The following is a 26,199-nucleotide window of genomic DNA, read 5'->3' as shown; positions in this document are numbered from 1 at the left end:
ATTAAGCTGTTCATCAATATAATAAAGGGTGTGGGGGTGTTGTTAACAGACTCAATGGTCTAAGCCATCAGACCAGATTTGCATTTAATCACCGAGTAAATTTTTTTACTCCTTAAAAATTTCATCCACTTTCTACGCAGCTTGAGTGTCCAATCTTTAATCTGTGCCCTGTGCCATATGACAATACAGTTATAATTCAATCAAAGTATGAAATTGATTCAAGCAAATAATAAGAAAAAACTTTAAGAAAAAGAAAACCTTTAAAAAGTCAAAATGGAAAAGTGTTAAAATCAGCTAAAAACAAAATTGTCTTATGTTAACTATTTAAATAAGAAGTTCGAAACCAAAAACAAGCAAAAACGAAATTCTGCTAATACACTGGAGCCTTTCTGCAATCAGTGGCTAAGGCAAAAACTGACTGTGCCCTAAGGCCCCATAATGGAAAAACTAAATAAAAAAATGCAATTAAAAATTCAAATATTGAAATAAAGATGAAAATTCAATGATAAAGAGAAACACAAGTCAAAAGTTCACTGAGAAAATACCAATAAGTCCTTATTAGTATTTTCAGCACAGCGTACTAGTGACGTTATTTTTTTTTTTTTTTTTTGTATCATTGAATTTTCATCTTCATTTCATGTATTTGAATTTTTGATTGCATTTTCTTATTTAGTTTTTCCATTATGGGGCCTCGGGGCATAGTCAGTTTGTGGTTTAAGCACTGACTACAGAAAGGCTCCAGTGTGTTAGCAGACAGTGTGTCCTATGATGAAGTGCTGCTTTTGCTAACATACATATCTTTAGAATTTCGTTGTTTTGTTATTGTTTTCTAACTTCCTATTAAAATACAGTTACAATTATTTTTTTTGACCGATGCAAGCAGTATTTATAGCAATTAAAATGGTGTGCACTTTCTAGCATAAACTAACAGCTACAGAACTAAAGTTACTAAAAAATAACTGGAGAAAGATGAACCTTTATTTTTGTTACACCTAAAACGTGAGACATATCGCCTTCTCAGTCAACATATATCGCGACCTAAATACACTCTATAACAAAAAAATCGACACACTAAGAAGGAGTTTTCCGATTGAAACGAAAATTGGTGGATAGGAAAACAATGCACAGAATAGTAAATGATTAAAATTTCAGAACAATTGAATAATTTATTGCAGAGTTACAGTAACAAGTTCAATAAGGTGTTGACTCGCCTCTAGCCTGGGTACAAGCTGCCACACGGCGTGGCATAGACCGATAAAGCTCCCGGATGGTCTCTTGTGGTATTTCCTGCCAAATTCGATCCAATTGTCGAAGGAGGTCATCAGCATTCCGTGCCAGATGCAATCGCCTTCCCATCATATCCCAGACATGCTCGATGGGAGAGAGATCTGGTGATCTGGCAGGCCAAGGAAGAGTTTGACAAGCTTGCAAACAGTTCATAGCAACGCGAGCCGCATGTGGTCTGGCATTGTCCTGCTGAAAAACCAGCCCAGGGCGCTGCAAAAGGAACGGTAGCAAAACAGGTCTTAGGATGTCGTCGACGTACCGCTGTGCAGTAAGTGTACCTCTAATGACGACCAAAAGGGTCCGGCAGTCAAAGGAAATGGCACCCCAGACCATAATGCCTTGTTGAGGGCCGGTGTTATATTTGCTTTATGGAGACATATAACAGTACCTAAAAATGTGTCTCTCATTAATTTGAATTGCGTTGTGAATTTGAATAACTAGTTAGTGGAGAAAAATGATTAATATTCCTTGATAATTACTCATCACTATCGAACCGTTTCATTAATTTAATTATGAAATTAATTAAGAAAAAATTAGAATTAACAATTTACTATTCTAGTTCAAGTCTAAATCAACACGTGTGGATCGGCACGTGCTTCACTAATACTTAAATCTAATTGCATCTAGGCTTAGATTTCTTAATAAAATTATTTATCTTGATTTAATATTTTATTATTTTTATGCAATCAAAGTAATTCAAGCATTTTCCTCCAAATAAATTATTTAAGCTAATCTGAAATCAGGTTCGAGCCTGTCAGGAAAATATTCAAATATATAACTAAAAGCTACTAAAGTCACAATAACTGCCTAAAGTGAATCAATTAATAACTGCTAATAAATGAGAGTTAAGTTTATATAAAATTACAATATTTATTGAAAATCATATTAATCATGTTCAGCTCAAACAATTAAGTATAACATTCCTCATGTGGTTTAACATTCTAAAACAATTAAGTATAACATTCCTCATGTGGTTTAACATTCTAATTTAAACATGACAATGAAAATCATTACTAATCATTTTAATACAATAAAAAAAGATTCTCTGGAGCAGGGAAAGATAAAAAAAAATATTAAGTTTTCATTTCATATTAAGTTAAATTAGCGCGAGCACGTGGCACAGCTACCACGAAGTTAAGTTTAATTATTAGAATTACTTATTTGATAGGATCCTACGGATTTAATAAATAAAAAAAAATAAATTAGTTTATTTAAATTTAGCGTTAAACGAAGCAATATGAAAAGAAATAGGAAAACTTATCGTGATGTCCATCGGGAGATAGGGACGCGTCCGTTCCGCCGCGTTAACTTGATTCTGACCCTGCAGGCGCCAGTCACGACCATCACCTCGGGAAGCTTAGAGAGAAAAAAAAAAAAAAAACTCTTCCTTCGTCGATCGCGCGCCACACCGTCCACGCTGCACAGGTTCGATGACGACATTATTTCGTCACAGCTATAGCTACTACCTATTGGTGGTTCGCTCGTACGTCAGAGCGGGAAAAAGAGAACTTGAAAACAGGGAATAAATAATTAATGAAAGGGATTTAGGGAAAACAAACATTACCTGCTCCAGGTTGAAATAATACCTTAACCTGCTTCCAGAGATTTAATACCCTAATATAATACATAGTTTTTCTTCATTTCCAAAATACTTGATTATACATTCACATACTTTATGATGTCTGGCTTTTAAAGCAAAGCCCAGCGATATAACATACCAACCGGGTAAGGGAAAAAATATATATATTATGTACACAGACATACATATATATATTTTTAAGCAAAAGAAGACTTTTTCAAAAAAAAAAATTTTTTTTTTTTTTTTTTTTTTAAACTTTCAGACTGACGTCACATATTATAATTTGAATCTGCCTTATTACCAAACATCATAGATAACATATCATAACAAATACAGTAAATATGACATAACCTTAGAGAGGGGAGTTCGGGGATCTGAGGGGAGGAATTGCACCCAAGAGGACAAATTCTGGAAATTGTCTTAGCTAACGAAACTTTGTCATTGAGGATGAATTTTTTATTAAGTGTTCACAAAAGATCCTCTTCTGTTTAGCATTTCACCTGCTTGGAATGTATCTGTCATCTTTCGAGGATTCACTGAGGGTTCCTGGATTTAATGGTTTTTCAGGAAAGGAAAAAAAATCCGGGATTCAGAGTCAAATACGTCTGCCAATCTTCCATCATGTTTTTGGTTTTTGAGTACTAGTTCGGTGTGTGTTGAGGGTTCCAGGCGCCATGGAAGCCTTTTTCCATCATCATTGCTTTGGTAATCAACTATTTATTCCTCGAGTGGCCAATCCGGGGATTTCAACATTTCATCACGTTTAGCACTGAAGGGAAAGTTGTCTTGTAAGGTAAATTCTCTCCTTTGCCTCACAGTTGATCAGGCTACGAGAGCAGTAGATAGGAATTTCCTTTCGTTTCAGGTCTCTGTCTGGTCTTACTTCTTTTGCAGTTGGACCACAAAATAGTCAACTAGATTATCTGAGTTAAAGTTTGTGTTATGAAGAATTTCTTAAGGTGATTCATCATGTTTGACAGTCCTATCAAGAGTTCTTTCTATTTGGAGCTTTCAACAAGATTTCTCAAGAATTTCTGTTGTGAAGGGAACGGTGAGGGGAAAATGGAAGAACTTATCCTCAAAAGATACAATTCCAAGCTCAGAAAAACCCAAACACCCAAATTAACATTTTTAACACACATGCATAAAAACATTCGTACAAAAATTTATGTTACTTCTTTTTTTTTTTTTTTTTTTTTAACCTTATTTGTTTTGTTTTGACCTTAAGTTATAACCATGCGTGTTGTCTTTTTTAGAGTCCAACACTTTTACAGCAGTCTCAAAGTTGTTTGAAACCTCATCCCTAGTTAGTTTAAATCTTTGTTTTTCTTAAAACAATTCTCTACTGAATGACCTATACGTTTGCAGTAATTACAATATGGAACTGGGCAATTCTTTGCTAAATGTCCCAATTTTTTACAGTTAAAACATTTCTTTTCAGACTGATTCTGATAACGATTTCTAGCACTATGTGTTTGACGCGGCTTCTCTCTATATTCCCGATTGTTTTGTTCGGTATCGAGTTTTGTTTGCATTTTAGAAATTGTTAGTGTAAGCTGTTCGATTTTTGTATTTAGATCATCTATTTTGGCTGCTGTATTATCTTCTGATTTAGCTTGAATTGCTGCCGCTAATTGCATTGGCTCAATTAACTTAAAATTTTCCTCAAACGTAAGAGTATGTTTTTTAAATTCATTATAACTATCTAGTGCGGTCGATGCAATTCCTCTTAACAATTCAACCCTTAAACCTTGCTTAGCAGCGGATAACAAAAGTTGTTCTCTATAACTTTCAAACTCTTCACCGCCATTACTTGGAATACAGTTATATGATATCCCTTCTAAACGGCTGAAAAACTGGCGTGCATTTTCACAAGGCAGCTGATATGCCTGTGTTAATTTGGTTATATACGAAGCCATATTCGATTTAGTTTCAAATCTTTCCCTTAACGATTTAACTAACAATTTAAAATCCTTAGTGTACCTTAACTCTCGCTGAGTGGATACGAATTCCTGAGCTTCGCCGATAAGGCGTAACGAAAGAGCCAAAATTTTGTCATTATCATCCCATTTACAATAGTCAGCAATCGAATTAAATTTATCTATAAAAGCAGAGAAATTAGAATTTCCGTCAAACGATGGGATCACGGGTAAGAACTCAGAAACTGTGTGACTTTTGACTACTGGAATAATGTCTATTGTTTTTACTCCCGTAGAGTTTGTAGAAAGACCTTCTAACTGGTTATCATTCATGTCTAGTTAAAGAACGGAAAAACCAACACTCAAAAAAAAAATATATAAACTAAAATTTTTGTCTTAGTGAAAGTTTACCTAAAAATAATTGCTATTTCGAAAGCATTAATCTAATTAGCTTTGTAACCACTAATATCAATCTCATCAGGGGAATATATCACACATTCACATAAATATACCTTAATACCAGTAATACTAATAACAAAATAACACACAAATGAAAATAATATGCATCAAATTCAAAATCATTTGCTGAACATGACGTTAAAAAAAAAGTTTTTTTTTTCTAAATATTACTATTTACTGAAATAAAATTTTTCCTAACAGGTGTCTCGGCACCATTTGTTATATTTACTTTATGGAGACATATAACAGTACCTAAAAATGTGTCTCTCATTAATTTGAATTGCGTTGTGAATTTGAATAACTAGTTAGTGGAGAAAAATGATTAATATTCCTTGATAATTACTCATCACTATCGAACCGTTTCATTAATTTAATTATGAAATTAATTAAGAAAAAATTAGAATTAACAATTTACTATTCTAGTTCAAGTCTAAATCAACACGTGTGGATCGGCACGTGCTTCACTAATACTTAAATCTAATTGCATCTAGGCTTAGATTTCTTAATAAAATTATTTATCTTGATTTAATATTTTATTATTTTTATGCAATCAAAGTAATTCAAGCATTTTCCTCCAAATAAATTATTTAAGCTAATCTGAAATCAGGTTCGAGCCTGTCAGGAAAATATTCAAATATATAACTAAAAGCTACTAAAGTCACAATAACTGCCTAAAGTGAATCAATTAATAACTGCTAATAAATGAGAGTTAAGTTTATATAAAATTACAATATTTATTGAAAATCATATTAATCATGTTCAGCTCAAACAATTAAGTATAACATTCCTCATGTGGTTTAACATTCTAAAACAATTAAGTATAACATTCCTCATGTGGTTTAACATTCTAATTTAAACATGACAATGAAAATCATTACTAATCATTTTAATACAATAAAAAAAGATTCTCTGGAGCAGGGAAAGATAAAAAAAAATATTAAGTTTTCATTTCATATTAAGTTAAATTAGCGCGAGCACGTGGCACAGCTACCACGAAGTTAAGTTTAATTATTAGAATTACTTATTTGATAGGATCCTACGGATTTAATAAATAAAAAAAAATAAATTAGTTTATTTAAATTTAGCGTTAAACGAAGCAATATGAAAAGAAATAGGAAAACTTATCGTGATGTCCATCGGGAGATAGGGACGCGTCCGTTCCGCCGCGTTAACTTGATTCTGACCCTGCAGGCGCCAGTCACGACCATCACCTCGGGAAGCTTAGAGAGAAAAAAAAAAAAAAAACTCTTCCTTCGTCGATCGCGCGCCACACCGTCCACGCTGCACAGGTTCGATGACGACATTATTTCGTCACAGCTATAGCTACTACCTATTGGTGGTTCGCTCGTACGTCAGAGCGGGAAAAAGAGAACTTGAAAACAGGGAATAAATAATTAATGAAAGGGATTTAGGGAAAACAAACATTACCTGCTCCAGGTTGAAATAATACCTTAACCTGCTTCCAGAGATTTAATACCCTAATATAATACATAGTTTTTCTTCATTTCCAAAATACTTGATTATACATTCACATACTTTATGATGTCTGGCTTTTAAAGCAAAGCCCAGCGATATAACACCGGTGTGGCGTGCAATAGTGAAGGCAGGATTCCCCCTCTGCCCTGTGAGTCTCCAAACACGTCTTCAATGATCGTCAGGACACAGTTGGAAGCGGGTTTCGTCGCTAAAGACTATACGTCCCCAGTCGGCATCATTCCAGCCATATCTGTTCAAAACATTCATGCATACGAAATTTCAAAGCAATCGGATGATTGCTTCTTGGTGCGTCGATTTTTTTGTTATAGAGTGTACCTACCACATTTTTCGAAAGAAATGTCACTTATATTTTAAGAGTGATAAAAAATAAAATTTTATTTAATTTTTGAGTCCACAAGAAAATCGTGGTTATTATTTCATTATTTGTTGAGAAAACTCTAAGGCATAGATGCGTTTGTTATTATTAAAAAAAAAAAAGAAAGAAAAGCGTGATTTTCCGACTTCTGTATCTGGGTCCTTAACACTAGTCTCTGTTTGTGGGGGAAAAAACTGATTTCAGACAAGATAACCTGATTTTAGGCAAAATATGGAATCCCTATCAATTAAATGATAATAAAAAGGGGAATAAATAAACACAATTCTAACCGACTGAATAAATACGAGTCTTTTCAGTAAAATGTTTATCCAAATTTAGGGAAATTTCAAACAAGTACGTCATTAGTTACACAAATAGCTGATAAATGAGTTTAATCTCAAATTATTATTTTTACAAAAATATCCTCAATAAAATTAGTAAACATAAAAGTAAATTCCTTCACGGAAGCTTCGTGGACTTTTTATTTTAGAAATCTAAAAGTCTATGAAAGAAAAGTAAGAGTTTTAAGACATGCGGCTTTTACAATCAATCTTTTTTCGAGCATTAAAAGAGCGGCGTTTTAAGTACAGGTAAGCCTAGGAAAATTTTCTGACTTTAATTTATTTCAAAAAACAGTTTTTCAGAAAGAATTCGGATTAGTAAATGCATTATATTTCATTGAAAAACTACTTGAAATATATAGCCTGAATATACTCTTTTTCATTTAATTGAAAATTCTAAATTTTGTTCACTTTAAAAAATGAATGCAAATAAATGTCAACAAACCTTCAATTTCCACAATTATGTAAGATTCCAAAAAAAAATATTCTTACAATTTCGTTTATAAAAATATTCACTGAAAATAAAGTAGTTAATTTATTAATGAACCCTTAAAAATTTTCTGGTGTTTTTGAGGTTTATTTGAGTTTTTTTTTTAAGATGTTAAGGTTGATTTGAGGTTTATTTGAAGTTGACATCAAAAACAATCTTGACAAATCATCCTCCCACGGTTTATACTCAAGGTGTATGAAGTTGTTTTATTCATACTTGAGGTTGTTTTACGGTTGGCAGAAATCTTTCTTATAGCAATCAGCTTAGAGAGATTGTTTTTGGGATGTAATGGTTATTTATTTATTATTTTTACATTTTAATAATGTAATTTTTCGTGTTTATGCTCAAATTCACCTTTATCTTTAAAAATACTTTAAAAATTTTTTAATTTTACTTTACATTTATAATTTTAAAACCCCTGTTTGCTAAACATAAAATTAAATTTTGATTTAGCCCTTTTAAAAAAGTATATTTGAGATGTGAATAATTTCATCTGATTTCAACTAAAAGTAATACTGAGCTATAAATGAGGTTGATTTTATAAGATTTAACTGATGTTTATTGAGGAGGTTATTTTGGTACAAAATATGTAATCATATTCTACCTCAAGTGTAATTTCTTACACCTGTCAATCTCAAAACAACCTCAAAAACACTAGTAATTAATATATTTAAACAAACGTAATTCATTTTTTTGGGTACTGCGAAAAATCACTTTTGATATGATGTTCTTGAAAATTAAGCATACTACGTTACCAAACTATTAAGTCCACTTTCAGACTTAATTTACAATAGGTTTTAAAATACGCTTTATAATTTACAGAATTTTAAATTTTAATCTTGACTGTGTTTAAAACATGGATGTAATACTATTGAAGGAGTTGAATTCATTATGGTTCGCATATTCTATAATTTAACAACTTAATTAGTAGAATTGAAGTAGGTATCAACTCTAGCAGCTGTTGGAAAGACAGAAATATTCATCCATAAAAGAAGTAATATTAATCGGTTTCTAAACGTCATTTTAATATAAAGTAAATTACTCCTGCAACAGCTCGTTGTGGGCCAAGGGTTCATGGAGATAAGGCTCACAATTTTGTGATCAATGTCATGATTATAGCAATGTGGTTAGCACTGCGCACAGCTCCAGACAAGCTGGTACATCGATCTGAAGATGGATGGGTCTCAAGGCGTCACTGAGGATTGGACCTCAGTTTTTCAAGATGAAAATTCAGTACTTCAACTATGAATTATTTTTTCTAATGCATATTGAAATGTAATGTAAGTTAAACGTAATGTAATTCAAAGGTTGATAAAAAAAATCAACCGAAATCAAAGGTTTAATAAGATCCATATTTTTAGATCATATTTATTTAGATTTTGATGTTTTTAGATCTTGATTCATGGCATCTTATTAGATCTTTATTGAATTTTCTGAAACGAGTCTGTGACTCTAACATTCCAAGATCACACGGTATAAAAAATAATAATACTTATTAAAAGTCAAACACTATTATAAAAATGTCTAGTTAGAGACTAAATAGAATGGACAAATACTCTCATTAGTAATAAAGTCATTGAGCTAAAATTAACAATTTAACATTTTATTTAGGCTTTTCTTACTTCAAAGCAAATATTTTACTACAATTTCTTAAAATTATTTAAGGGAACAATTTAAAGGTGAAATATTTAACGTATTTCCGTGATTCTCTAGATTAAAAAAAATTATGAGCACATGCTGCATTAACACTCAATTTATATCGAAGGAAACTTTTAAAAAAACTTGATAATATTTTTGTTGTTTTTTTTTTAAATTAAAAAAAAATATGATCACTAATTTATGCTCGTAACTGCAACTCTTCACAATTAGTACAATTGAAATTTTAAACTACTCTATTCATTAAAGCATTTTTCTTTCAAATGTGTTTGAAAAAAATCATGAAAGAATGGATGATTACATGAGTTTTAAGAAAAACTAAGAGTTTTCCTCCTTGATCGTTTCGCTCATCAACCTCCATGGTTGTTTCACATTCATATTTGCTTTTATATCTTAAAAACTGATATTATTTTTAAGAAAAAAAGATTGATTGGCTTATGAAATAAATACTTAGTATAGTCTTATGAGCTAATAATATTTTTTTGTTAATGTGTTAATCCTAACAAAATAAACGATAACTTGGACTTGAATAATAATAATAAACTTGAAAAAAATATTTATAATGAAAAAATATGAATGAAAAATAAAAATACAGAATGATACAACGCAATAAGATATAATAAATAAGGCGAAATTTCACATGTAAACAATATGTAACGAAAACCTTATATTGTATATCATTTCCAATTGGAAACGGTTTTCACCTCTCTTAAGTCTTTTTGATTTTTAAAAATTTCTATATAAATATTAAGAGTTATATCTATCAACATCTTATCTCTTTCTCAAAAGTTTTTTAACAAAGGACCCCGAGTTAAGGTCGAGCTTATAAAATAAAGATCTTGAGATGGGTAAATTTATTTTTATACAAAAAAGGTTTAAAATACACATATATATCAGATCGTGTCATTAATAACTTCCGTTTTTTTATCAGACATTTATTTTGCTCTCATGGAATAACAAAATTATATTAATTTATTATGTATTCACCAGTATTATCTATAACCTTCTCCCACCTTCCTAGCAGTTTATCAATTCCTTCCTTGTAAAATATGATTGGTTTGGACTGGAAGAAGTTCTCGACAATCTGCCTGATTTGCTCTTTAGAATTGAAGGTTTTTCCATTCAAAAAGTTTTGTAAGGAACAGAAAAGGTGGTAGTCAGTTGGGGAAAGATCCGGGGAGTAAGGCAGATCTGGTAAAACAGACTATCCAACCTCAAGAATTTTTCTTTAGTCACCCTTGCCGTATGTGGTCGCGCATTGTCGTGTGAAAGATTGACGTTTTTGCGATTGACAAGTGCAGAACGCTTTTCACGGAGTTTCTTTTGCATTCTTTGCAACTGCTGAACGTATCTATCCGCAGCAATCATTAAATTTGACTTCAGCAACTCGTGGTGAATTATTCCCTGACAATCTCACCATACGCACAATAAAATCTTTTGCCATGGATGTTTGCTTTCGGTTCTAGTAGGGGTGGATGATCCTTATCAAGTCACTGTCTTTTGCGGACTATATTGATCTTTCATCGCCTGTTGCAATCCTGTTTAAAAATGGCTCAATTTTTACAAGTGAGAACAGACTTGTGGCAATTGACATGCGATCTTCGTTATTCCGTTTTCCGTTCACTTAGATTGTGAGGTACCCATACTCCAAACTGTCCAACTCTCCCTAATTGGCGTTTAATAGTTGATTGTGATGTATTCAGCCTTTCTGCTATACCTCTTGTTGATTGACGTGGACTTAGCTCCAATATTGCCTTTAAAAGGTTGTTGTCAAAGTCGGAAGGACGTCCAGCCCTCGGTTCGTCTTTTAAGGTCTTATCTCCAGAACGGAATATAATAAACGGAATATAAAATTTCTAACTGCCCAATCAGTTATTAGTCCTTCACCATATACACTGCATATTTTTTCTGCTGTCGTCTTAGCACTATTGTCTTGTTTAAATTCCCAAAGCATTACATGACGAATATGTACTTTTTTACTCTCCATTTCAGAGGTTAAAAAAAACAAAAAAACAATGTAACGTAACTTTATCAGACGAAGTAGTTGACAAAAGATTAACTGAAGCCTCGTCTATATAGTGAAAACTAAAACTTGTTGTCATGGTAACTCATAGCGGATAGATACGAACAATGGATTCTACTTGCATCGGAAGTTACTCATGACTTGACTTAATAATTGAAAAAAATATTATACGAGAAAAAAGCATCTAAAATTGTAATCACTTTCGGATAAAGTTGAAGTTTGAAAAAAAATCATGTTAAGTTTATAAATAAAGATGGTTTTTACAGCACGTCAAATTTCAACTCTCTAGTTTCCTTTCAGCGATTAATAGATCAAGCAATATATTTTTTTACAACTAGTCTAATAGTTGGTAATTCTCAAACTAATAATAAAAATCTTAATTTTTTTTTGTACTTTGTGTACATTTCCTATGCACACATGCTCGCAATCGCGCACCTTGCTTCGTCTTATAATTTTTGCATAGTAAAATAAAATGTAAAGTAAGGCAAAAGAAAAAAGTGGACAAAAACCTAATTCGTTAGAAAAACCATAAAATTGCAATAACTCTCGAACAAATTTAATAATTTAATCTTTTTTTTAAAAAAAGAATTTATATGTTAAGTTTATAAACAAAAAAAGCTCTTTCAGGTCATCGAATTTAAACTAGTGTCCTTCCAGCGGCTCCATTTCTTATTATAAGTTTATCAATTAATATTTATCGAATTAATAATCGAAGCTTAAAATTTTTTTATCCTCAAGCGAATCACCTGTACATTTTCTACACGTCTTCGTAATTTTAAGTTTCTAAGTCTTATAGTTTTTGCACAGCAAAACAAAGGAGAATGCTAAGTTGAAATGTTGAGCGTTGGTGGCGCTTACGATTTTCTAATATAGAGAGACCATAAAAGGAACTTGAAAAAAAAAGTTGAAGATTAGGAATCCTAGACAATACGGCAAAATAAATAAAAAATAATTTTATTCTTGAAAAAGACACGAGTAAGTGGGTCAAATATAATTGAAACTGCTGCTGCTAAAAAAGAATTTTAATAGCAGCAGACGATCTCTATTCTCATTGTCATGGCAACAATAGAACTTTATCAAGTCTAAATAACCGTTTGGCAGCATTTAGTTCTTCGCAAGTTCTTTTTTCAGTAACTTGAATAATGAGCGAGCGTAACGTTTCAAATGCAGTTCCACAACACATAATAATTACATTTTTAACAAGAGAAAATGTCAAATCTATTGAAAAATTTTCGCAAATTACAGGTACGTACAGTTCCTGTGATACCCTTTCGAAGACTCAGGTATACAAATGGAAAAATTTATATAAATAAGGCCGTGAAGAAGTTGAAAGCTTGTCTCATAATCTTGGACTAAGAACAAGTCTTACGTCAGAAAAAATTGGCCAAGTCCGTGACCTTATTCATAATGACTAACGAAATAAAATTCGAGAAATTAACGCTATGACAGAAATGAATTAGGGAGTATTTAAATCACAATTTATGACAAATTGAAATATCAAAAAATCTCTGCTTGATGAAAGTGCTTGGAAGTCAAATTTCTTTTTTTTTTAAATGTCAATTTTTTTCCAAATTTTTTTCGGTTCTAAAAGGAAATTTTTTTAGATACTTCAGCATAAAGAAAAGTAACAGTTATGTCTCCAAGAATGGAAGCTTGCCATTCAGCGATGTCACCGTGGCTGATCTCTTGGATAATGCATCTGACATGTATGGAGGCCATACTGCTTTGATATCTGCCCATCAAAATATTTCAAAAAATTATTGGGAGCTTAGAAATGAGGTGATGTATTATTTAACATTAAATAATAAATTATAATTATGATAAATAGTGATAATAATTATTGGAGTTATAAGAGACTCAAGATAGCTTTCCGACAACGCGTTCAGACAAAAATACCGAGCAAACACAGGAGAAAAGTTGGAAAAAAAACATGGAATATCGCTGTTTGTTCCTGCATATTTAATGCATATTTAATTTAAGGAGGAATATCTTTATACTCGCCGCCTTTGGCGACTAGCTTGATCATCTTTCAGAATTATCTTGAACAACAAATAAACATTAATGGTAATCAAGACGAAAGCAAAGCACAACTTATGTTTAAATATTCTAATTCTTCAACTCCTCCTCCAATCCTGGCACCTTAATTAAGTTTTAAACAATATGTTTATATATATATATATATATATATATATAGCACAATAAAAACAAAAACAAACTAAAAACGGAAACAAAAAGAAAACGGAAGTAAGGTAATAGTAGATAATATCAAGCGCTAAAGCTGCTTTAAATATGATCACTATAACATAGCACAAAAAAACAAAGAGAAAAACGAAAATAATTAGCACTCCTTTTGCGGATATAATCGTGTGAGCTGATGAAGAGATTATATATTTTCTTAGTTTTGTTTTCCAAATTTTAATTAATTATTATTATTATTATTATTTTTTTTTTTTAAAGGTATTAAAAATTATGTTCTTTTAAATTCTTTTAAAAAATTATTGCTAACAATTTTTTTCTCTTGTCATTATTTTGTATTTTTTCCCATATTTTCTCAATTTTTTAGCTTATATATATATATATATATATATATATATATATATATATATATATATATATATATATATATATATATATATATATATATATATATATATATATATATATATATATATATATATATATATATATATATATATATATATATATATATGCAATGAAGTACTTTAATTTTAACTATTTTCATGAGATGTATTACGATATTCTAAAAGTTATTTATGCATTGCATTAGGCATTCTTTATGCAAGAATAATTATTCAAATTCTGTCTGGCTGCCATTAAACAGCCACCGTTAGGCAGCCGCAGAAACACCATCGTAAGTATGAGTTGGATGCATTTCAGTATAGTAGTCAGCAACTTGAAGTATTAAAATCATCACCAGCAAAAACTTGATAAAATTTAATAATGACATTTTAAATATTTAATAATAATGATTTTTTTTCAATTATTTTCACAGAGTCTAAATGATATATCTTCAACCAAATATAAAATATTTCAAAGGAAATATCCTTAAAATGACTCTCTACAACTTTCAGAATAACTAAAATGCCATATTTCTAAAATTAAACCTCAGAGACCTTTTTTAATTGCATCTAGAATTAAATCTTTGTTATTTGGTGATTGAAATTGTGTATGTGAAACATAAACGGTGCTCTTTTTTATATTTTGTAGTTAAAATTGTTTGCTTCAGATTACTCCTGAATATTTTATTAAGGTAATACATTTTCTTGTATATTTATTTCTATGAAATCTTACAGGCAGAAAAACTCGCGTCTGGTTTCATAGCTTGCGGTCTACAAAAAGGAGATAAAATAGCTATTTATAGTCCTAATTGCTACGAATGGTCACTAACGCAATTGGCTGCTGCCATGTCTGGTTTGATTTTGGTTCGTTATAAATATTTTCTCAGTCTTGTTTAACATTTTAAACATAATTTATTGAAAAGTATTGACGTCAAAATCGCATGAAGTACAATTTAACAAAAATGTTTTTCAAACTGTGCACTTACTTGATTTCTTAAGAGGATGTTTTACCGTCACAAATTCTTTTTTATTTCCATTAGTAATTAAAAACTTAAAGTATAGAGAAAGTGAGTTCAAGCATACCTAGTGTAAGCTATGAAGTTGCAATAGATGAAAAAATTTCAAAATGTAAGCAAATTATTCGAAGAGAAGTTTTCCATTGCGTAATCCTAAATTATCCTCTCATGATTTGTTTTCATTTTGATATTTTAAAAATTTCTTTTCAGTATTTGAAACTGCATGGTTTACTCCAAATTTGCCTGATCTCAACTTTTTTCTGTACTTTAAATTTTAAAATACTTATGGAGGTGAAAGAGAATTTGAGATGAAAAGTTTTTCCCGTGTTATAACTTCCTCTTACTTTTCTGTTCGTGGAATGTAAAGTAGGTAGATATGAAATATGAAGCACAGTGCAGAAAAATAAGTACATCTGCTACCTCTAAATCTCAAAAAACAGCGCATGACCTAGCAAAACTGCAGATTAACTTGGGTAATTGGTTAATGAGGGTAATCAAGTATTTTCCAAAATTTACCTAGGTAATGTACGCTTTAAAGCTCTTCATACAATTGAAGTTCAAAAGTTTGTTTCTTTTATTTTATCAACTGACTTGCAGTTTATCTGATTGTATTTATTAATCCGATTTTTAGATATTGAAAAGTAATGAAATGATATTACGCTAATTTCCCATATTGTAATAATATTTTAAACAGTCTGATTCTTGGTATTAGAGCTTTTAAACTGACTGATGATCCCTTCTTTCAACTAATGTGTAGATTTTTTAGGAAGCGGAAATAGATACATAAGCGTGCAAAAGCGTTATTTGTTGCAACAGCGATCTTATTTTCCCTTAAAAGAATGCCTCGTAGGTAATCTTCAGATTATTTAGGAAATTTGCATATTGTCTAAGTAATATGGGAAATGGAAAAAAAATTTTGCCTCTTGCGGATCACTCAATTAATAAAGACAATCTGCAAAATATAATTGATTTCTACCGCAACATATCTTCCACTAAACTCTGACGGTACTAGTGTCAAAAATTGACTTAAATCATTTTGGGTTTAAATATCTCCTTAGGATTCAAGATTCCTTATTCCCTTAGAATTTCTTATATTCTCTTGTTTATTATTCTTTTATTTTGACATGATTGATTTCAAAATAATAAAAATATAAATTTTAAATCAAGTGGGTTATAAAATACTCGTATATATCTTGCTTTCAGTATTAATAATCAGTACAGAAAGGAAGGATTTATTAATTCTGAATTGTACATATTTTTTTATAGGTTGCTATAAATTATTCATGCACACCTCAAGAATTGGAATATTGTTTGAAAAAAGTAAGAAAAACTTACATCGAAAGTTTTTTTCCCCAATTTTCCTACAGGGATTTTTAATATCAATTTATTTTTCTTTGTCTTTAAAATTAATTTAGGTGAATTGCAAAGCTGTCATATCCTTTGACAAACTTGAACATCAAGATTTTTATGAAACTTTCAATAAAGTCATACCCAATCTGAGAGCAAGCAAAGCAGGGCGAATTCAAAGTGACAAGTAAGTAATGCACGTCCTGTTTTTTTTGTCTCCTACCTCTCTCTTTTGGATATTGATTATCCTCCTACCTCTCTCTTTTGGATATTAATTATCTTCCTACCTCTCCCTTTTGGATATTGATTATCCATCTAACTCCCCCTTTTGGATATTGATTATCCTCCTACCTCTCCCTTTTGGATAATAATTATCCTCCTACTTCTCCCTTTTGGATATTAATTATCTTCCTACCTCTCCCTTTTGGATATTGATTATCCATCTACCTCTCTCTTTTGGATATTGATTATCCATCTAACTCTCTCTTTTGGATATAAATTTCCAACTCATAGTTTTTTTAAATTATTTTTTAGGTTTCCTAGTTTAGAGAAAGTTATTATGATGTCGGATGAGAACAAAGAGTAAGACCAGATTTAAGTATAATTTTTTTTCTGTTTTAAAACTTCAATCATGTTGTAAAATTACCGATTTTATCGTTAACACTATTATATCATTATTTTCTTGAATTTTTATAATACATCTGCTATGAGATTTTTTGAGTTTTTCTCAATACACATAAACAATGATAAGATATAAACCACATTTAATGGGCCTTAAATGATGTGATATAATTTTAAAAATGTCCTCCTCTCCTAAAATTATTTATAAATATATTTTTGAGTTAATTGCTTTGTAAGATCTCTATTATGATACAATGGGTTATTTATTAGCTTTAAAAAAAGCTTAAAAAGGCTAAGTTAAGATTTTACAAGCTATAAAAACTGGGCTTGAAGCATATTTGTTTTTTTACTCTCGTATTAATCTTTAAATAAATAAAGTTTCACTACTGGACGTTTTAAGTGAAACCTGTGTACATAAATAATAAAATAAAAATGAAAAAAATCACAAACGTTTACATAAGTAATATTATTTTAGTGTTTGTCAGTGTACGTCATTTTATTTGCATGTTTTCAAGATATTTTGCCAAGAATGGAAACAGTTTATAACTTCCGTAGCGTAAAATAAAATGAGTAATTTCATAAAACAGACATTACAAACATTCATAACTTAGTAATGCTCAAATTTGCAAGTTTCTTTTTATAAATTTTTTTGTTTTTTTTTCTTTAAAAGGACTTTTATTTAAAAAGAGCAAAAGCATGTCTATTATTATACAATGAAAAATACTGTATTCCGGTTTAAGCGTGTAAAACGGAAATTTAGCATCGTGTGTTTCTGATCTTCTTAATATGTTATTAATAGTGAATTATTAGTAATATCAGCTTATTTAAATTTTAGTACTGAGATTGCAACAGTTTCATTTCAAATTAAATAATCGTAAGTGGCACAACCTCCAATTTTCTGGATTTACCAAGGTTTTGAGTGTTCATCCTTATGTTGCATTTTGTTTCGATGAGCAACAACTTTGTAACTTCAAACTTTTGAAATTACGAAAATGTAGAAAAAATGTGCAGGATGGAAAAAAAAATTAAGCAGTTGGTTCGAAAATTTTTAACTGTTAAACTTGTAAGGAAAAATACTATGAGACAAGCCCCTTTAGAATTGAAATTAGGCGTGCTGGACGGTCCATTTTTATTTATAATTTTAGGACAGGTTTTGATTTTCAAAATATTAATTTCATCGAAAGTTATTGCAATTTTAAGTGTCTTTACCACAATTCATCTTATGCTGCCTTAATTATATAGTGCTTAACAGGTCCACTTGATTCTTCCATATGTGTTTACTAAATTTCATTTAAAAAAATTAACTGACATCAGGGAATTTTCTTGTTTGAACTTCGTGAACATTTAATTTTTTTTTTATCATTTAGAGGAACGATACGTTTTAAAGATGTGCTAGAGAGTGGGAATAGAGAGAGTGATATTTCTCTATCTCAAATTAAGAAGACTATTCAATTTGATGATCCATCGCATATTCTATTCACATCAGTAAGTAAAGCGGTATAATTGAATTTTAATATAATAAAAGCTCTTTACAACAATTCTCTGAAAATTAGATAAAGATACTGCCATAAAAGAATGGGATGTTAGAACGAGAAGTAGTTGTTGTTGTCGGCCATTAAAGCAGAAGGGGGTGAGATTGTTCTTGTTTTCCAGTGGTGCCATCTATGGCCAAGAATACGACTACTGCCACAACCATACGTAGCACCCACTTATAGGGCGGATCCATTCATGCATCCATTCATTTACCCACAGATCGTAATTTGACCTGAACCAGAGAACGATCAATCTCCAATTCAGTACCCCCAGAGGTATTGATTTGTTAGAAGAACATGGAGGACTTTGTAACCAGACAGATTTTACGTGCAGTAGTCACCATTTTCTACAAAGGATGTCTTCTGCTGGCTGGATTCGAACTCCCGTTTCACACAACGTGAGTCCAGCACCCTACCATATAGGCTATTCCGGTCACGAAAAGTAGTATATTTTAAATATAGAACTATATATTTGGTGTTAAGATGCAAAAAGTTTATCGAAAATAATTTTAAATAACTTCTATTAAAGCGAGTGAATTTTATAGATTTTTATGGATTGGTTTTATTTACGAAAAACTAAGCTAGATTGTCGGAAACACGCCTGTTTTTTTTTCTTTTTCTTTTTTAAGTGACAATTCTCATTCTCCCATATGATTGACACATGCCTGTGATAAGTTTTCATTAGTTTACCATGTGAAGGTACTACGCAGTAAGCTCACCATAACTATATGACATGTTCCTATGAAATTGCTATAAATTTACGGTGTGTTCCCATCGGTGATCTATAATAGTCATGACTCCTTATCAAGATATATTTCTATAAAATGAATATAATAAATGAATCAGTAATCAGATGTAATACTTGTAATTTCACGTATAGAATCTAGAGAAAAAATCAGTAGATTCATTGTCTAAATTATTGATTCTGTGGACTAAGTATTTGTTTTTGTGTGTTAATTTAATGGATTCAATTGGAATTGGAAACTAAACAAAAAAACATTTTTGAATTAAGAAAAAGAGGGATAGGTTCGAAAATGAGCACAATAACTTGTTAGTAAAAACGAAAATGCAGCAACAGATAATAAATTAAAAGCATTCTGTTCCGATTTAGGTAAAATTTTGGTTTTTGTCGTTAGAAATTGCATTGTTTAAATGATGTGCATAGTTGCCGCAATGTTAAAGGATAATAAATACAATGTTATCAAAAGTGCTAGTTTGTTTTACTGTCTTATAAAAGTACCATAGAACTATTTAACGTATTTGTTTTTTGTTAATAATTTTAGAAACTTTTATATGGTACAACAAAACAATTTTTCAGTGAAGGTTTGGTCTTGAGAGCCCTTTTTTAAAGTCAAATGAAAATTGCCCTAAGACATACAAGCTCTGTAAGAGTGAAACCTCTCCCTGGAGCAATATAAGTTGAATCTTATAAATTGATTTGATTTTTATCTGCAACTTATTTTGAGTTACTTAAACTTCTTCTTATTCAAAAAATGAAAAAGTATGTCGTCTAATGGCTGTTTTAAGTTAAAGAAGAGGAATTTTACGAAAAATTTTCACCTTAATTTTTTTTCTTTCAGGGAACAACTGGTTATCCAAAAGCAGCAATTCTTAATAACCAAAAAGCACTCAACAATTTAATTCGAATATTTTATCGCTTGGGTTTCGACAAAATGGTAAAAATAATTTTTTGACATTCTTGTAGATTAATTAATTTTTATGTGACAAGGAAGAGCTGAATTTATTAATTCTGAGTTAATAGATAAAAATAAACTTGATGAGAAATGATCAAATGAAGGAATTCATAAAGCACATGAGAAAATAAGCTCTTTTGTATTGACCTCTCTTTTTTGAACCTACGCCAACCTTTACTGCTCACGGCATTCATGAAATCAAAACCTTTTATTACTGCATTGTCTTATTTTGTATTTTCTGAAGTTATTAGATGAGGGCCGTGCAAATTATGTGTGTTAAAATAGCTTAGTATCAACATTTAGAAATGAATAATGTCACATTCACGGTCTTACAAAGAGAGAATATTTTATCTTGTATTTAAAGCCTTATAAAGCGAGAGTGTTTAAACTTGCTCATGCCTAATTGTACATTATGTTTTCAATAAGTTCGCACAAGTTTGTTGTCAGAGTAATAAAGTGCTTTACAGTTTTGGTCTACACTGTAAGAAATTTCACCGAAAAAATGTCTAAATAACAGTTTATTTAATTGTTCTTCTTCTTCTCATTGGCACGACAGCCCAGGATGAGCCTTGGCTTTCTCAACAAGCCTATGCCAAGACATACTTCCTTTAGCCAAGGTTCTCCAGTTTATTATCTTTAAAATTTGTAGGTCCTTTTCAAGGCAGTCTAAAAATCTTAGGTTTGGTCGTCCTCTTTTTCTTGTACCTGTTGGCCTGGCACAGAAAACTTTTTTGGTTGACCTGCTATCCTCTATTCTTATAATGTGGCCTGCCCATTTAATCCTTTGAATTTTGATAAATTTAATGAAATCAGGTTCTTTATATGCTTAGTAAAGTTCCGTGTTTGATCTTCTGAACCAGGTACCGTTTTTACTTATTCCACCAAAAATGCTTCGCAGTATTTTTCTCTCAAAACTAGCTATCATATTTTCATCTCCACGGGTCATTGTCCAGGTCTCACATGCGTATGTAAGCACTGATCGTATAAGACATTTATAGAGTAACACTTTTGTTTTTCTTTTTATTAGGCTTGACTTAAGATATTTTCTTAGGCCATAAAAGCACTTATTGGCCATCGTGAGTCTCGTGTGTATTTCTTGTGTAGTGTCGTTTTTGTTGTTAATCTTAGACCCCAAATAGGTGAAGCTATCAACGGCTTCGAATTTGTATGCTCCAATTTCAAACTGTGTTTTTTTTATAGTCAGCTTTTGTGCAGGGCATATATTTAGTTTTATTTTCATTGATTCTTAATCCCATCTTAATGGCTTTCTTCTCCAGACATAAAAAGGATTGTGTTAGTGCTGTCTACGTTCTAGCGATAATATCTAAATCATCAGCAAAAGTCAATATTTGAACTGATTTGTTGAAGGTATTTCCTCGGGTGTTGATGTTTGAGTCCCTTACTATTTTTTCTAATGCTAGATTAAAGAGGAGATTATTTAATTGTTATTTTACCATAAAAGGCTGAACTCCCTGTTCTCTGATGACCATCTTCCGACCATTGCTACGCAATCATTTTTGTTTCTTTGCATAAATAGTTTTTTTCCACGAAAATTAAATTATTTAAATAAGATATATATTAAAACATTTTTCTGTTTGCCTGCGCGTATACCACTACTCCTAACGTAAAATTTTTTTATAACACCTATTAGTAAAAAACATATTTAGTACTATTATATTTTTAAAATAACATTTGAAATTAAATGTTACAATAAATGTTGTGTGTTCCCAACCGTAATTTAACAATACTAAAAACTTCCCGAGGCATATTATTCAGAAATTTGTTTTTCAGCCTCCATAGAGTTAGCGATTAAAAATCAGCTAGAATGTTTGTACAAAATTAGAAGTACTAATTATATCGACAAAACATTATCTATTCCAAAACATATGAATAATAAAATTGAAATATTTGAGAACGAAAATATTAAAATTTTGAGTATAAAGTTAGCTAAGTTTATTTTTTCATGAATAGCGATGTTTTGAAGAGCTTGTTGTTACATATTTTTCCATTTTTTTTCAAATAATTTTAAATAGGAACCAGTAATATGCTGTCCAGTGCCATTTTTTCACATCTTTGGTTGCCATATTGGAACATTAGGAATGATCTTAAGCAAATCTACCACAATTTTACCTAGTGCTACATACAATTACGTTAAAAACTTGAATTGTATTGAAAAATATAAGTAAGTTATTTCAATTTTTTATAACGTTTTTATTTGATTAATTGGTATTTGTAATGGATTATTCTTTTACTGTAAAATGTGTTAATTGTACTAATTTATGCTTTGTGGGTTAGAAATATAAAGAAGTAAATAAATAATTACAAAATAAATTCCTTAGTAAAACTCTGGCCAGGAACCAAGTTATGTATACATGGGGACCTATCATCGCTATAGTGGTTGCCAATACGAGAACACCACGAATTGCGGACTCGCAGGCAAAAGGTCCCGAGTCACACAAGAATTTGGGGGCCACAAATTTTGCCGTATGGCAAAGGAGGCAAAATCTGACGGAGCACACAGAGATAAAAAGTATGGTCAAAACTATCAGAATATGATGAAATTTACCGTGTTTCTGCCTCTGAGAAAAAACATAAATCTCGGTAATTTTTTTTTGCAAAGCGTCTTAGTAATGATATTGGTAAAATTAACAATAAAATATCGTTTTATAACGTGTGATAAAATTGCATTAATAGGGTAAATTTTGATATTTTTAATCATGATACACAAAACAAGGCGTGAAATCACATCGTATTCGGTTAAGTTCACTTTTCAGTTTTGCATTTTTCACTATATGTGTATAAAATTATATAAGAGCTATAATTTTGAAAACCAAAATTAACTTTTGCTGCAATACGAAAGGAAAAGTTACCAAACTGAATGGTTTAAGTAGGTACCGCATATTTGGGTTTTAAATACCGGAATTGTAATTTTTTTTTAATCGGAAGTGTTTTCCCCATACAGTACTGTAATTTTACCGGAATGTTTTTTCGCTGTGCAGCAAGCACAGATTTCAAAGCAGAGATCATTTCTCTCATCTCATACAGAGAAACAGCAGAGATAGTTTGCAGGCGGCTGTTCAAACCCTGTCGAAAGTCAGCAATCGCCCCACCACCATCCCAACGAAAAAACTGCGAAGCCGAGCCCCGACGGCTCAGAGGATAGAGCATTCGCCTTCCAATGAGGTGAACCGGGTTCGAACCCACCGATGGCTGGTCGATACGAATCCGCATCCGGCTTGCACCGACCACAGTGCTAACGTGAAAGTAGTAGTGGATCATGAGTTAGAGTTCCTTTGTCGTCAGGTTGACCGTGGGAGGTTCTAGTGGTCTTCCTCTCCATGTAACGCAAATGCTGGTTAGTTTCATCAAAAAGTCCTCCACGAAAGCAAATTTCTTCCAATACTTGATCCAGAGGTTCCCTTGTCCTTTGGGTTGGGTTCAAAATTGCAAGGCTACGGAGTTGAACATTAGTAGTCGTAAACCCAAAAACTGGGTCGGCTGTTCAACGACGGTTACATAAAAAAAGAACTGCAAAGCAGGGCGGGATAGCCTGGTTGGCAGGGCACTGCGCCCACGTCCAAGAGACTCCTCGTGTAATAAATGGTGACTGATGCTCGTCAAATCTGTCTAGTCATATAGTCTTCCATGTTCCCAGAACAAATTATACCTCTGGGGGGTACTGATCCAGGAGCTTCCTTGTCTTCTGGATTGGGTTCAAAATTACAAGCTTTCGGAATTGAGCATTAATAGTCGTATGTAACTTAATTGCAAACGTAAAAAATTCAGTCGGCTGTTCAATGACGGTTATAAAATAAAATAAAACTGCAAAGTTAGAGGATAGAGAGTTCTTCATCCAGTGGGATGAACCGGTCTCGAATCTTAGTGATGGATGATCGATACGAATTTTCGCACGGTTCACACCGACCACAGAGCTGACGTAAAATATCTTCAGTGGTAGATCGGATCATGGGTTTGAGTCCCCTTGCCGTTAGACTAATCGTGGGAGATTTTCGTGGGTTTCCTCTCCATGTAGCGTAAATGCTGGTTAATTCCCTCAAAAAGTCTTCCACGGAGGCAAATTTTACCCAATACTTAATTCAGGTGTCAGTTGTGTTCTGGATTAAGTTCTAAATTGCTAGGCTACGGTGTTGAACATTGGTAGTCGTAAACCCGAAATTGGGTTGGCTGTTCAACGACTGTTCAAGAAGAACTGAAAAGTAAATTTTTTTTTGAAATAATAAAATATTTAATATCAAGACAAATTTGCAAACGTAAAATAAAAATTAAAACGCACCTAAACTGAAAAGTAATTGTGAATAAATAAATAAAAAATATTATTCATTGGGATTTTCCAGTGCTACTACATAGTTGATATACACTAATAGCTACATTTTCTTTTCAATAAAGCATTAAGACTAAATTTAACTTTTATTTATAAGACTTCACTCTTTTTTTTTTAAATAAAAAAATGCAATTTTTATTTAGGTGCAACGTTATGTACGGAACGCCAACTATGTTAGTAGATTTACTAAGGCGATCCAGAGAACTCCAGATGGATATAAGTACCATAAATACAAGTATAGTTTACATTGTGTTTAGTCTTTTTCTTGGGTTGTCAGTATTTTTAGTTTCTTTTAGCATTTTATTATATTTTGAAAGAATAAATAATTCTATTTTAGAAGATTAGGAATTTTAAACTATGAGAAAAGTTTTTGTTCTGAATAATGGTGAAAGAAAGACATTTTTGCTTAGGAATTAATATGAAAAGACCAGACTGGAAAAGCCAGACTGGCTAAGATTGCACATCATGATGGGGGTAAGGCTATCATCAACAATGCGCAAAGCTCGTGCCAATCGATATAAAGATGGGTAGTCTTCAAGCCGCCACCGGAGAGCAAACCTAGTCTCTCTCAATGACAATTCACTGTCATTTTGAAGTCACGTCACAGATCATAATGGCCCAAACTTAGCATGGATTTTCGAAGCTCTTTCGCCAAGAAAATAAAAAAACGTTACTGTTCAAGAGCCTTACAATTGAAACAAAGCTATAATTTAAAATTGCATGAACCATCTTGCTGTGAGGAATGATTGGGCTTAAGAATAATGGACAAATAATTTAAATATTTTAAAAGTAGTTAAACTTTTCGAAAAATAGCCAATTCGGCGATATTTTTCCTTCCAGGTAAAAGTTATTTAAATCAATGCCTCATTCTCATTTTACGCAAATTTTTATGAACCCTGATAATACCGCCTTGGAGAAAGTTCATGATTATTAAAAATTTAGACCACAAAAGCCTATTAGTTTTTCTCCGTATTGACGTTTTGCGCCATTTTCATTGTAAACATAGAGAGAGCTCGTTAAAGATAGGCTAAGCTTGATTTAGCAGTCATGAGCAACTGCTGCAAACTAACACCAGTTATGAAAATGGCAGATGATTCGTAAAAAAAATGCATATTTCCATGCGATGGCAGAGCCTTCTAATTTTACTTTTGGGTATTTCGATATATATCGAGAAATTTCAAACCAATTGAAAATTACATAATTATAAAATTTGTTTATCCAATAAATTTTGGTAAAGATATATTACTGTAATAATAATCTAAAAAAAAGTTTAATTATAAAAATGTATTATTCTTTATATTATTTTATTTATTTATCATCGAAACATTTTTACCTGTAAGGTATATAATGCTTTACCCCATTTTAAAGATTATAATTTCACTTGGCAAAATACAAAATTTGAACGCAATCAGTCGCATTAAAGAGAATTCTGAAAAATGGAAATTTAAGGAAGTTTTATTTT

The 26,199-nt window shown here is 31.3% G+C and overlaps 1 protein-coding gene across 2 annotated transcripts in view; it reads left to right on the top strand.

Moving 5' to 3' along the window:
- Positions 1 to 7,526: 7,526 nt before the first annotated feature.
- Positions 7,527 to 26,199, top strand: part of LOC107448219 (medium-chain acyl-CoA ligase ACSF2, mitochondrial) — a 30,689-nt gene continuing 12,016 nt past the window's right edge. For both annotated transcript variants that reach the window (XM_043042765.3, XM_071179776.2), the window contains exons 1-10: positions 7,527 to 7,686; positions 13,211 to 13,385; positions 14,921 to 15,049; positions 16,468 to 16,521; positions 16,617 to 16,735; positions 17,083 to 17,130; positions 18,537 to 18,654; positions 20,282 to 20,377; positions 22,429 to 22,577; positions 24,881 to 24,972. In XM_043042765.3, the coding sequence (XP_042898699.2) occupies positions 7,628 to 7,686; positions 13,211 to 13,385; positions 14,921 to 15,049; positions 16,468 to 16,521; positions 16,617 to 16,735; positions 17,083 to 17,130; positions 18,537 to 18,654; positions 20,282 to 20,377; positions 22,429 to 22,577; positions 24,881 to 24,972 (1,039 nt within the window). In that variant the 5' untranslated portion in view covers positions 7,527 to 7,627. The remainder of the gene's footprint in view (positions 7,687 to 13,210; positions 13,386 to 14,920; positions 15,050 to 16,467; positions 16,522 to 16,616; positions 16,736 to 17,082; positions 17,131 to 18,536; positions 18,655 to 20,281; positions 20,378 to 22,428; positions 22,578 to 24,880; positions 24,973 to 26,199) is intronic.

This window comes from Parasteatoda tepidariorum, chromosome 1, assembly GCF_982258835.1.
Source record: "Parasteatoda tepidariorum strain Cologne lab strain chromosome 1, Ptep-v5.0, whole genome shotgun sequence".
In the NCBI taxonomy this organism is placed as follows: Eukaryota; Metazoa; Arthropoda; class Arachnida; order Araneae; family Theridiidae; genus Parasteatoda; species Parasteatoda tepidariorum.
The sequence above is the reverse complement of the archived record's forward strand: the minus strand, read 5'-3'. Positions and strand labels throughout refer to the sequence as shown.